The following is a 14,498-nucleotide window of genomic DNA, read 5'->3' as shown; positions in this document are numbered from 1 at the left end:
AACCCCTATGCAAATACAGGACCAAAAACTAAAAGTACTAATATATAAAAAAAAAAAAAAAAACACCCTAAGATTCAAGATTCTGCATGCTGTACAACTCCCAGAGAAAAAGAAACAAATGTATTTCGTTCTGAGCAGTGCAAAAGATAGACAGCAGATTAAAATGCTCAAAATTGACCCAATTCAAACACTAACTTGAAAATAAATCCATTCCCCCTACCTTTGTTGTCTCCCTCCCTCCATGCTGTGCCTCCCTCCGGCAGGTGTCTAACCTTCTGGCTGGCTCCAACCTGGCTGTTTTATGCAGCCCACGGTCCGATGCTCCCAGTGTCATCTTGTGGCCTGCTCCCTCCTCCTCACAGCCATAGTGTGCACAGAGCCGTGTGCAGTGGTTCCTCATGTATCCTGCACATGAACCAGAAGACTTTTCTCTGATGAGAAAATTTGGAGTGCTAGAGCTGCAACGGGATCTTTCAGCCTTTTGTATGGATATTTGAGCTTACAGCTACTTATTGGAGTGAATGAATAACAGATTATTTATTCATCGGGTGGTAGTTTTTCCCCACTTTCCATCTGTTGTGTATGAAAGTATGGCTGAATGGTGAGTTTTGTATGAATAGGGGTGGCCCCTCTGTAGTTTGCTTAGTGGAGTTTGTTTAATATTAGGTGGTGCTAGAGCTGTCCCATGACTAGGACAAGAGGAGATTGCCTCCCTGGAAGTGACCCTTATTTTCTAGGGCAACATCTCCCAGAATCTTTTGGATGGGCAATTAAAGGCAATAATGCTCACTCACAGAGCATTTTATGAAATGAGGCCTTCATATCTCACTGACTTGGTATTGCCCTATGTGTCTGTTAGGATGTTGAGGTCTGCTTTGGACAGTGGGTTGGTGATCCCAAATCTGTCAAGAGCTTGTTGGGAGTCCACACATAGGAGTGTGTTTTTCTTTGTAGCACCAACATTATGGAATGGTATTCCTCCATGCTGAGTGCTCCTTGAAGAAATTTAAGACATTGTTAAAATCATCATTTCATTGTTGCCGTGGGATAATAAGTTTTAATTTTAATGTGTTTTATTGGTGAGTGAATGCTTCTTGAGTGCTTGATCTACCCTTTCTGGCATATTATTAGAGTTCTGTTCTGTTATACAAATGTTGTTTTATGTTAACCATCACTCCTGCTCATCAGAGGAACATGGGGGCTCACAATTTCACTTTCAGTGTCCAAATCTCCTATTTCCACATCCACCCTGATAAGTCCTTTCTACAGATCATAAGCTCCAGGATAATGAACCTGTACATTGTACCTTTGCTTCAGACCTACATGCATCTTTCCCAGTTTAAACACATTTTCAGGATAATCTCTGTTAACCCAGTGTTGTTAAAAGGCTACTTTCTTGTTAAGCTGGAAGAAACCTGAAGCGGAGACTTTTCACTGGCAGGGAAATAGATCATGAACCCCTTTCATAGTTATTTTTCAGAGGTGAGTTTATTAGGCTTGGTTGAGGGAAGATGTGATCCAGCACAGCTGAAGCAGGGACACTGGTTATGGTAGAGAAACAACAGATCTAAGTCTAGGTCTAGAGCCAAAGCTGGAGACTGTCTTCTAGCAACTCAGCAGTCCTGGCCTCTAGCTTGGGAAAAGACAGTCCAGATGATGTCAGGCAAGACCATGCTATTTGTTGATGAGACAAGCTGAGTGAAACTAATAGGTCTCAGGTACCCTAGTAAGGGTGTCAAATTTGGTCTAAGATGGAGATCCCTGTAGGACCTCGCAAGACTTTTGAAGTATAAGGATCTGAAGAAATTGCTGTGGCTTTATGAAGGGTAAGGTGGGGGCACCTCTGTGATTCAGATTGGCTCAGCAAAACTTCACGATGAGCATGTGCTTCAACCCAAAAATAAAGGAACAAGTAGCTGGGTATACTGTTATTTTCCTTTCCTTGAGTCCTGCCAGACTATTCCAGAACTCAACCATGAGAGCCATGACAATCAAAATCCTTTAGTCTGACAAATTCAGAAAACTAACAGTGAAGTATGTTGTAGCTCACTCTGAAATTCTTGGTGTATAGTATTATCTCATTTTCCTTTGATTGTCTTAGCTGTGATGTAGGAGTTGCTGAAGGCAGCACTTGCCCCTATAAGCTGTGAAAAATCAGATCTGAGGGTTTTTTCCCCCCTAGCTCCAGCTGCTGGCAAGGGGATATAACCCACTCATCTGGACTGGTTTAGCAGAACTCGAGGAAATAAAATTGAGAAGTAATTTTACATTTCACTGTGCCCATCTTGACAGTTATTTTTCCTTAAGTCTGGTGCTCTTATCTTTGAATTATCTTCATCTGTGCTCTAATACTGAATCACTCCTTTCCAATGCTCACTGGACATAAGAAACATTCTCCCTATTTGTAAGCATCAAGTCCAGTATCACATTTTCTTGTGTGAGTTCCCTTACTAATTGTGTTATGTCCCTTCCGGATTCCATATGCTAGGTGTTAAGTCCCAACCCATAGTCCAGGTATTGCAGAAATCCACAACTCTCTTAGCCTGAGAGCTAGGAAACATATCCAGTTACAGTTTCTGAAAGCAGTCCATGCAGAAGTCTTTTGCAATAGCTTTGCTTCTTGTTCTTATTTTACAATTAAAGATCAGATCTAAGCAAATTGGATGTCTGGAGGATCTTGCTCCATTATTTGGAAAGGACTATTGAGTTCAGGCTGTCTAATCACATTTTTGTTCTAACTGCTGCGCCTCACTGTGGTAGGTCGGCGTCCAAGTCCTCGATCGCTTGATGGATTAGAATGTTCATTTCCATAACTTACATCACAAGTAGCTGCTGATCTCTCTTAAAGCACATTTGAAAAGTGTAGCTGCATCATGAGCAGAATCTCGCACGATTCATCCTGATGAAATTTGCAGGGTGGCTTATTGGTCTTCTCTTCATACTTTTACCCTGTTTGTGGCGGCGCATTCTGATGCTGTTTTCAGGACCTCAGGCTTGAGAGCAGGCTCTTCTGTTCCTCCCTAGCTACTGTGGCTTTGGTATGTCACCTAGCGTATGGATTCCAGAAGGGACGTAACAGAATGGAAGATTGTTTATACCTTCGATAATCTTCTTTCTATTAGTCCCTGGAGGATTCCATACAACTCGCCCTCTCTGTATTCACTCAGTTGTTTGGAGTAGCCTGCTCCTCTCTGCCTCAGTTACTCTTATTACAGGCTTGAAGATTTTCCAGCCAGTTGACAGATCCTGCACACTACAGGTTATTTCTACATTGTTCCTCAATGTTTTGCTGAGTTGCCTTTGTGTCTGTTTATCACTTATTAATATTTTGCAGAGCAAACCAGTTCATAGAAACATAGAAGATGACGGCAGAAAAGGGCTACAGCCCATCAAGTCTGCCCACTCTGCTTACCCACCCCCTGTCTATGCCCTAATGACCCAATTTCCTTATCTTGACCCTCGTAGGGATCCCACATGGGTATCCCATTTATTCTTAAAGTCTGGCACGCTGTCTGCCTCGATCACCTGCACTGGAAGCTTGTTCCAATGATCAACCACTCTCTCTGTGAAGAAATACTTTCTGGTGTCGCCATGAAATTTTCCGCCCCTGAGTTTGAGCGGGTGCCTTCTTGTGGCCGAGGGTCCCTTGAGAAAGAAAATATCATCTTCCACTTCAACACGTCCCGTGAGGTACTTAAATGTTTCGATCATGTCTCCCCTCTCCCTACGTTCCTCGAGAATGTAGAGCTGCAATTTGTTCTGTCTCTCTCTTCGTATGAGAGACCCTTGAGCCCTGAGATCATCCTGTTGATGGGGGCTTTGGGACTTTATTGGATATGCTTCCTAGCTCTCAGGGCAAGGGGGGTGGAGCATGTGCTCAGAAAAGTTGTGGATTTCTGCAATACCTGAACTGAGGGTTGGGATTGAACACCCCCAGGGACTAACAAAAAGAAGATTGAAGGTATAAACTTAATTTTCCATTAGTCTTAAAGAGTTTTGGCTAACTCTCTGTAATGTCTCTGATCTTGGCACCAGGCAGACAGCAAAACTCCCAGAACAAAATGTCTGCTTAAAAGGGAATTGGACTTATATACTGCCTTTTTGTAGTTTTACAACCATACTCAAAGCGATTTACGTACAGGTACTTCAAACATTTTCCCTATCTGTACCTGAGACAGTGAAGGATCAGGTGACTTGCCCAGGCTTGTCAGATAAATATTTTGTAACTTATAAGAATTCTTGTTTTTGGATGTTTTGCAATTTTCTCAATATCTTTTCAGTAGTCAAATTGTACTCTTTGCTCCTAGTAGGGTCTTTTAAAGCTAGCATTACTTTTGCGGCATACTTTTAATTACCATTACCTTTCATTTAAGGATGACAATTTCCAAACCATTGGCCAGTTGAATCTGCAAATGGTACTTTTAATTTGAGCTTTGTTCTGATATTCTTTTAAAATTTACATATGGTTTAATCTTGCTCAAGAAGCACTTATTTGTACTATAATACATCTCCTTTTTTAGACAAATGGCAGGACAAGTCCTTTAGGAATTTCAGATTTTGGTTTAAATGTATCCTCGATGAATTCAAGTGGAGCAGGAGAAGGCCGTCATTCAAGAAGGGTCAGTATAATTCATACATTTCCATTATAGGATATGGATGACATTCTGAACCACAGAAATAGGGGCATTAGTTAAAATCCTGACTTTAAGGTTTAGTCACCATATTAATGCAGGTTTTTTCATGGTGATACAGAATGGTTGAGGATTATGTTGAATTGATTATCCTCAAAGAGATATTTTAGCACTGGCATGGATAACAGTAAATAACCGTGGTTGACATAAACCTGGGATCAGACAAAGTTTTCATCTTAGGCAGCAAGTGAGAGTGAACACTCTGCCTGATAATCAGCACTATTTAACTGGCTAGGATTGGCTCCTGGCCGTGTTAAATAGTGCTTATCTGGCTAATCTCTGCTGACTATTCACATTTGGGGGCTAAAACTTAGCCAGCTATATCGCACAATAACTGCCAGTAATGAGCGCTAACCAGACAGATTTAGCAGCCAAATCGGGCTGCATAAATAGCAAGCTTATTTTGGGCTGCTATAAGTTTGACTGGCCAGAACTCAATATTGACTTAGCTGATTATGTTATAGCCAGTAAAATACCCCCAACACTCCCCCGCAAAAAACGGATATTCAAATGCTGGTCACCAGAAACAGCCTGGCATTGATTATCCAGGCTTAGTGCCAAGTGCGGGAGTTAGCCAACTTGTCTCATGGTCTGAGTATCAGCTCTTCTATCCTTTTCATGATAGGCCAGAGCACGCTACGGTGTCAGGTCAAAAGCGTGCCTTCTATCCTTTTCATGATAGGCCAGAGCACGCTACGGTGTCAGGTCAAAAGCACGCCGGGACAAAGGCGCGCCCAGACAATTGAGCGCAGCGCGGAGGCGTGCGCCGCTCTAAATTACTGTTTTTAGGGCTCCGACGGGGGGGGCATGGGGGGGAACCCCCCCCACTTTACTTAATAGACATCACACTGCGTTGTGGGGGGTTTGGGGGGTTGTAACCCCCCACATTTTACTGAAAACTTCACTTTTTCCCTGTTTTTAGGGAAAAAGTTAAGTTTACAGTAAAATGTGGGGGGTTACAACCCCCCAAACCACCCATAACGCCGGCGCCCCACGCCCCCCCCCCGTCAGAGCCCTAAAAACAGTAATTTAGAGCGGCGTGCGCCTCCGCGCTGCGCTCAATTGTCCGGGCGCGCCTTTGTCTTTCGTGCCGTTGTCTATGAACCGCACGCTACAGGGGTTCAAGGAGAGTTTAGATAGGTTCCTAAAGGATAAGGGGATTGAGGGGTACAGATAGAAGTAGAGGTAGGTTATAGGAATAGTCAGAAACCACTTCACAGGTCATGGGCCTGATGGGCCGCCGCGGGAGCGGACCGCTGGGCACGATGGACCTCTAATCTGACCCAATGGAGGCAACTTCTTATGTTCTTAAGTATGGTTATAAGAAAATCATTTTAGAATTCACTTACAAAGACTTCATAAGGGCCAATAGGGCCTTCATGATTTAATCTCATACATCTCAAATGCTCTCTTTATAACCATTGCTTATTATGTGAAATATAGAAGGTTAAATATTCTTTCATTTTCAAAATATAATACATCATATAAGTAGCACAACCTTGTAATCTCCCCGGGAATGCCCAGGCTAATTTCTTGTTCTAAACTGCCTAGAACTGAAAGGTATTGGTGGGATAGAAGACATCAATGTAACGTAATATAAATGGTAGAGAGAAATGAGTAAGAAAATTGAATCCTGGAAGTTTAGATGATCAGGGAGATAGCTGTAGAAGGAAGAGAGAGGCAAAGGAAAATAATCTCTTCTGTATGTGCACTGCTTCCTTCTCTTAATCACAATCCTGGAATGACTCTCTTTAACCCAGTCAAAACTACATGTGTTCTGAAATGGGGGGCGTGGCTTAGCGCGAGCACGGATGGAGGTGTGATCCTGAAGCTCCTCTCCATCGGGCAATGAAATAAAGAAAAAAATTTATTTTCCTTCAAAATAATTGTATATAAATATATATACGGAAAGCTGAGTAAAAGATAAAAAACAAAATCCTAAATAGCGATATTTGAAGAAAGGTATGTGCAGACAAGAGACGGAAGAACGAAAAGCCGTTTGAACTGACGGTTACATAGAACTGAATACAGTGCCGAAGTATGTGTTCTGATCAAATATAACAAAATATAACAAATATAACAAAAAAGCTGAGAGGAATCGGGAAAGTAGACTGTGATTTCGGATGTTTGGAGAGACTTGAAAGCAACGCTGAGACGGAGAGACGAAAGTAAAAAAAAAGGCTGAAGGGAATCGGTAAGCAGAGAGCTGTCAGTGTCGGCGTTTTCAATAAACTTTGAAATATATGTTAAATTGAGAAAAGTAAAGAATGAATGAATATATTCTGACAAAATATAACTAAAGGAAAAAAGCCGAATTGCTATATTTAAAGTGGGATTAGTGCGGATGAGAGTTGGGAAGACATAGAACTGTTTGTGCTGACAGTTTATTGAAGTTTAAATGCAGCGCTGAAACCGCGTGATATACATGATTCAACAGTTTGGCGAAATAGAGGATAAAAGTTTATATTCTGAACAAATATATATTGAAACATAAAAAGGAAGCTGTTAAAAGTCAGGAAAGTTGAGAGCTGCCTGTATTTCAATTGATTTAAGAGACTTTGCAGCTTAGCGCGAGCAGCAATACTGATACAGTTGAATGTGAAAAACCAGAAGGTGATCTGATCAAATATAGAAAAAAAAAATCTGAATTGCGGCAGTTGAAGTGGGATAAGTGCTGACAATAAACGGGAAGACAGAAAACCAGTTGTGATTTTGGCAGTTTTATTGAAATTGAATGCTGTGTTGAAACCAGCAAATTACAAGTGAAAGATCAGTATTGATTGAAAAAAAGGAATTTGTGTTCTGACCAATTATATTGGAAAAAAAAAAAAAATTATTCTTTGACAAAAAAGGGGATTAAAAAAAAAAAAAAAAAAAAATTGAGAGAGAGAAGGACTTACATTTCTCTTAAAAATTGGGTGCCTTAGCACTGAAGACAAATAAATGTCAGCTTACTTATAAAAAACAAATACTGAATTCAATATTAATTTCCTCTTGCAAAGCTGCGATTGGGCTTGTGAGAGAGGAGACACGAAAAAAAAAATATTCAACGGAACTCTAAAAAACTGAAACAGCAAGATATTGAGGATTTGAGAGACGCTGAGAAAAAACAGAAGAAAATTGCTTAAAGCTGATCAAAATAGAAAAATAACTCTAATAAAGGGTTGCTCTCCTTAATCAGAGCTGCGATTGGGCTTGTAAGAGGAGAGAAAAAAAAAAGTTCCCCTACAACATTGAAAAAGTGAAAGTGAGAAAAACATAGGTAAAGGAAAAAGAAAAGAACTTAAAAAGAAAAACTTTCTATTTCAAAGATATAACAAAATCTTGGAAGAAAAGAGATTAAAAACCTAAGAATACCAAATATAAAAGATTTAAATACAAGAAATAATAATAACCAAGGAAAAGTGAACAATAAAATGGCAAGTACTAGACAAAACAAAAATGAGACAGGTACATCTGCAAAAAGACAGAAACAAGAACAAATAACACCTAGCAAGATACCACTTCCTATCGAAGAATCAGACACATTAAGCAAAGCTGAAGTCATGGAAGAATTAAAACAAATCAAACAAATGCTGAAAGAAACTATTACTAATATGTCTGATATGAAAGAAGAAATTTTAAATATACATAGACAAATGGAAGTTAACGACAAAAGAACAACTGAATTAGAATCAAAAATGGAAATTATAGAATGTGAATCAAAAAGATGTAAAAACGACAACCTGGAATTAAACAAATTAAAAGATCAACTGGAGGATTATGAGAATAGAGGAAGAAGAAAGAACATCAAACTCTTTGGAATACAAGAAAATCTAGAGGGGAAAAATACTATCCTTTTCCTTGAAAATTTAATTCCAAAAATTCTACAATTAGACTTGAAACAAACAATTGAAATCGAAAGGGCACATAGAATCCCAATAAAAAATTCAGAAAATAAAAACAGACCAAGACCAATCATTTTCAAAATGTTGAGATACCAGCAAGCACTAGAGATACTAAATGCTGCAAAAAAAGATAAAAACTTAAACTATAAAGGATCAAGATTATGGTTTTTACCAGATTTCGCCAAAAACACAGCATCTAAAAGGAAAAGACTACTAGATATGAGACCACTACTCAAAGAAAAAGGATTTAAATATGGACTATACTATCCAGCGAAAATGAGAGTGTCATCTGGAGACAAGTCGTTATATTTTGAGGATCCCGAAAAACTAAAAGAGTTTCTATCTAAACCAGAACCTATGATATATTAACAAAATATATTAAAAAGGTTTTGAAGACTCTATGAAAAATTAGGAAATACAACATATCGAAATATTGAAGAAATGGAGGAAAACAATACAAAGAAAAGACAATAATAATTATATGAAAGAAAGAACAGAATATATGAAAATTATTAAATAATACACTGCATACAAGAGGAAATACAAATCAACACATTGTTAAATAAAAAATGATACATTAATAAAATGTTATGGAAAATGATTAAATAAATATAAAAGATCAATATAGATAGATAGAAGGGAAATTTGTTAAACAAATGAATATTGATTGCCTGGAATGGGGAGAATGTTAGGATTATATTTCCAATGTGCATCCTTAAGCAGCCAATGTATTGGGTGGGAAAGGGAGGGATAAGAAGAATATTTATTAGAATAATTAAGGGAGATACATTAGGGTTTAATATGTGTGTCATGAGGAAAATTTTTTGGATATTAAATATGAAAGAGGAGAGGAGGAATAAGATAATGAAAGGTATTAAAATATATAATGTCTTTTAAAATATATTCTATTAATGTCAATGGCCTGAATCATGTAATTAAAAGGGAAAAAATATTAACATATTTAAAAAAACAAAATGCAGATATTTACTGTCTGCAAGAGACCCATCTTAATATGAAGGAATCACAAAAATTATCAGGTGGATGGATAAAAGAATGTTTTTTTGCTCCAGCAGTGGGTAAAAAAGCAGGGGTTGCAATCCTTATAAATAAAAAATGTATGGCCAATATAAAGATAAAAAATTCAGATCCACATGGAAGATGGATACATATCGATATAAGTATGGGAAATGATACCCTGACGTTATTTAATATATATGCCCCTAATTCGAATCAATCAGAATTTTTCAAAAAGCTACAAAATATGTTACTACCACTGGCTGCCTCTAATTTAGTGGTGGCTGGAGATTTTAATGCTGTAATGGATCCATTATTGGATAAAAAACCAGGTAAAAATATTAAATCTTTAGGTTTAGATAATTTAATTCGATCATGTGATTTGAAAGATATATGGCGTATTCTTCATTTTAATGATCAGGAGTATTCATTTTGTTCACAGGTTCATAAATCATTTTCAAGAATAGATTATATTTTCGTTTCAACAAATAAAGTGCAACAAGTGAGTAAAGCCTCCATTGATCCTATTATCATTTCGGATCATGCAGGAATATGGATAGAATTACAATTAGATCAATTAGAAAATAATAGACCTCTTTGGAGATTTGATAATGCATTGCTTGTAGATGACAAATTTTTGGAAAATCTTAAAACACAAATTAATGAATTCTTTCAAATAAATTTAGTGGAAGATACATCTATAGAAAATGTATGGGATGCATTTAAAGCAACTATGAGGGGTAATATCATATCATATTCAGCTTTTATTAGGAAACAAATTAAAAAACAACATATAGAATTAGAAAAAGAAATAAAAATATTAGAAGCTAAATTGATAAGCAAATGGGAATATGAAGTTTTGCAAGCTCTTTTGAAAGTAAAAGGTAAATATAACGAATTAACTTCAAAAATGATAAGAAAAGATTTGTTTTCCAAGCAAACAATGTATTATGGAAATTCTAATAAGGCAGGAAAATTATTAGCAAATTATCTTAAGGCAAAAAAAAGAAGAACTAATATTAATGGAATTAAAGATGATAATGGTATAATAACAAATCAAACAAATATAATATTAAAACAATTTTTAAATTTTTATAAGGATCTATATTCTTGGGGGGGCGTGGCTTGGACGCGAACGATGACGGTTGGGTGAAGAAACAGCTCCATATAAACAGGCTTAATTTTCAAGAAAAAAACTACAAAAAAAGCAAGATTTTACATTTAAATTAAAGTTTTCCTCTTTAAATCGAGTGGGAGAGAAAGGGGTGCCGTTTTGAGTGAGAGTTGGGAGTTAAAGTGCCGTTTTTCTTTCCGGGAGATGAGGTGTGGTGTGGAGGGATGAGTCCGTCTTGGATATTGCCTGAGGAGACTGATTCAAGGCTTCCTTTCCCCTTTGGCACGATCTGAGTTCGGCGGTGTGAAGCGCCGGAGGAGAGGTTTCCCGAGTGGGATTCTGCGGGCGGTTGCTCGGAGCGCCGCGATTGCTTGGATCGAAAAAAATCTGTGCTAGTTGTTATTTGAGAAACGAGGTGTGGAGGGCTGAATCCGTCTCAACTGTTGACAGTGCCGGTAAGATCGGGTCTCCGCTGGCAAAAATAGCAAATCGGGTCCCCCAGATAAAGCCGGCAAGATCAGGTCCCGCTGATAAAGGTGGCAATATCAGATCCCTGCTGACAGAGCCGGTAAGATCGGGTCTCCGCTGAAAAAAAAAAAAAACAGCAAAATCGGCAAGATTGGGTCCCCCTGGCAGAGGCAACAAGATTCACTTTTAAAAATTACCAGGGAATTACCAGTGAAGCCGTGAGGCCAGGGAGGCTTTCCTTCCCCTCCTCTTTAGCACGATCTCTGGCAGAGAGCAAAAGGAAAGATTTCCCGAAGGTGGGGGTTAACAGGCAGTTGCTCGGTGCACCACGACCGCGGCCATCTTGAATCGGAAAAAAAAAGAAATTTCTACAAAGTCTGGATCTGCCTAATGACAATGATTAGTTTTTTGAAATGCCTGATGCCTGTTTAAATCAGGGAATGGGCTTTGAAATAGCTGTCCTCTGCTGGAAATGAAGAGAGATCTGCAGTAAAAGCTACTTGGCAACGGTTTTTTTTTTTTTTTAACTATTTCCTTGCTGCCAACTTCAAAAATAAACTGAAGGATTACTATAAATGTTAATCTCTCCTGCTATAATTCAAGAGATTCAGATATAAGAGACTATAGGTTTTTGGGCTCTGAGGAAGGTCAAATAAAAGGATTGGTAATTTCTTTGACCTGAAGAAAAGTGACATTGAGACAGTTGTGACAGTTGAGAGACACTGAAATACATATACATCCACATTGAAAGATTAAAGTAAACATATTGGATGGAATATTGCTCTCCTCAGTAAAAGCTGCGATTGGGCTTGTAAGAGGAGAGCTAGAACAAGAAGGCTGCAAATTTTTTCAGGATAGATGCTAACAAGAGTCTGCAATAGAGCCTAAGACAAATAACTTACAGTTGCTTTAAGAATACTGAAAAAAAAGGGGAGTGGCTTTGTTGAATGGTTGGATAAACGAATAGCTCCTTATAAGCAAATATATTAAAAATATATTAAAAAGAATTACTACCAAATATTTTAAAGAAACTAAAATATATATTGAAATATGACTTCAACTAAACAAAATAAAGCTGACTTAGGAGCTGGAACATCAGGAAGCAATAAGAGGTCGAAACCTGAGCCAGGTACACCCTCTAAAATCCCATTACCAACAGAAAAAAATCTGGATGTTATGGAAGAACTAAGACAAATAAAAGAAATTGTCTTAGATAGTAACAAAAAACTACAAAAAGCAATGGAAGATGCTGCAATCCTAACTAAAAGAGTGGACATTACTGAGAATAGAATTTCAACATTAGAAGATATTACAGAACAATTAAATACAGACATGAATCACAGCAAAATCATATGGAAAGAAATAACAGAGATAAAAAAAAATCTTGAAGACAGCCGGAATCGTGAAAGACGGAATAATTTAAGAATAATCGGATTACCTGAAGGAGTGGAAAAGAATGATCCGATTGCATTTCTTGAAAAATTTCTACCTAAAATACTACCATTGAAATTTAAAACGGAACTGGAAATTGAAAGAGCCCATAGGATTCCAACACAAAGAAATAACACTCAAACAGGTCCAAGAACTTTAATTTTCAAACTTTTAAGACACCAACAAGCAATTGAAATATGCCAATTAGCCAAGGAAATCAAAAACCTTAAATGCCAAGATTCAAAAATATACATTGTCCCGGACTTTGCAAAAGAAACAGCAAAAAAAAGAAAACAATTCTTAGACATGAGACCACAACTAAGATCTCTAGGAGCTAGATTTGGGCTCCTGTACCCGGCAATTATGAAGGTTACCGTTGCTAACAAAACGCAAAACTTTACAGATCCAGAAAAACTACAGGAATTTATAAATCAAACTGAGCAACCTATGACAATCTAAAGAACAATTAATGGGTTCATACTAAAGTCTATTGACGATTAAAGATAGATCAAAACGGAAAGCAATGGAAAAAGAACACACAAGGATCAAATTAAAGACTTAAACAACTAGCAACATTCTCCATAGAAAACAAGAAAACTGAAAAATATAAAAATTATTCAGAATAAATAGAATAAACTGAATGGCAGGAACGTAAATGATTTGAAACACATCTCCGAACTCAAATGACGACGAAGAAATTTTCTTCAACAAACTTAAAAATGTACTGATTGAATCCGAAATTTTGAAAGCAGAGTAATAGTGAGAAGGAAAATCATCCTTCAATCACAAAGAATATTATAAAAAAAAAAAAAGATGAAGTGATTGGTTTGTTGTATTTCCGGTTAAAGGTGGTACTTCAGGTTTAATTTTGCGTTTCAGATACATTAAAATGTATTTCAATACGAAATATATGAAAAGAATAAATCTGAAACGCAAATTTTATGTTCTACCACCTGAAAAGAAATGAATAGTAATTGAAATGTTATTAGATATAATTGATTTAATATAATCATTCTTATGGATTTAAAGATATACAAATACAGAAAATAATCTTTCAATACATAAGAATGAAAACTTTTTATTTATTCTTATAATTAATAATAAAATAAAAGAAAATATACAAAAATAGGGGAAAAAATGGTAGTACTTAAGATAATTATTAATAGCTTGTGGGAGTTATCTAAATCTAACCTCAACCTGCGTATCCAAGTTTTCGTAATTAATAAGGGGGGGAAGGGAGGGATAAGAGGGATGGGAGGGAATAAAAGGGAAATATATAAGGAAATCATGGGAATAAAGGAAAAAAGAGAAATGAAATACTTAAAACATTGGGGAAATATACATAATTTAATACCTGAAAATTTAAAAATAAATGGATATTAAAATTATGTCTTTAAATGTTAACGGTCTAAATCATATGATAAAAAGGAAAAAAGCCCTATCATTTTTAAAGAGACAAGATGCTGATATATGCCTTATACAAGAGACCCACCTCTCACATATAGAATCTAAAAAGCTAGAAGGAGGATGGGTCAAACAGTGTTTTTTCTCACCAGCTATAGGGAAAAAGGCAGGTGTTGCTATTTTAATTAACAAAAAATGCTCTGCTTCATTTAAACTAAAAGCTTCAGATAATCATGGAAGATGGATAATGGTGGAAATGAATATGGGAAATACTACCATGACGTTAATCAATATATACGCCCCTAATTCGAACCAAAATGAATTCTTTAAAACTCTTCAACAACTGATCATACCACTGGCTACTTCAAATCTTATAGTAGCAGGGGACTTCAATGCTGTAATGGATCCTTTATTAGATAAAAACCCAGGTAGAGTTATGAAATCTATGGGACTAGATAATTTGATTCAATCTTGCGATTTAATAGATAT

General features: G+C 37.0%; 1 protein-coding gene across 4 annotated transcripts in view; it reads left to right on the top strand.

The window, feature by feature from the left end:
* The window catches only part of KATNAL2 (katanin catalytic subunit A1 like 2), a 152,533-nt gene that overhangs the window by 40,388 nt on the left and 97,647 nt on the right, over nt 1-14,498 (top strand). For 3 of the 4 annotated variants that reach the window (XM_033934930.1, XM_033934914.1, XM_033934908.1), the window contains exon 6: nt 4,521-4,619. The exons of the other annotated variant lie outside the window; for it this stretch is intronic. In XM_033934930.1, coding sequence (XP_033790821.1) covers nt 4,521-4,619 — 99 coding nt within the window. The remainder of the gene's footprint in view (nt 1-4,520; nt 4,620-14,498) is intronic. 4 annotated transcript variants of the gene reach the window in all.

This window comes from Geotrypetes seraphini, chromosome 1 (genome assembly GCF_902459505.1).
Source record: "Geotrypetes seraphini chromosome 1, aGeoSer1.1, whole genome shotgun sequence".
NCBI classification, from domain to species: domain Eukaryota; kingdom Metazoa; phylum Chordata; class Amphibia; order Gymnophiona; family Dermophiidae; genus Geotrypetes; species Geotrypetes seraphini.
The sequence above is the reverse complement of the archived record's forward strand: the minus strand, read 5'-3'. Positions and strand labels throughout refer to the sequence as shown.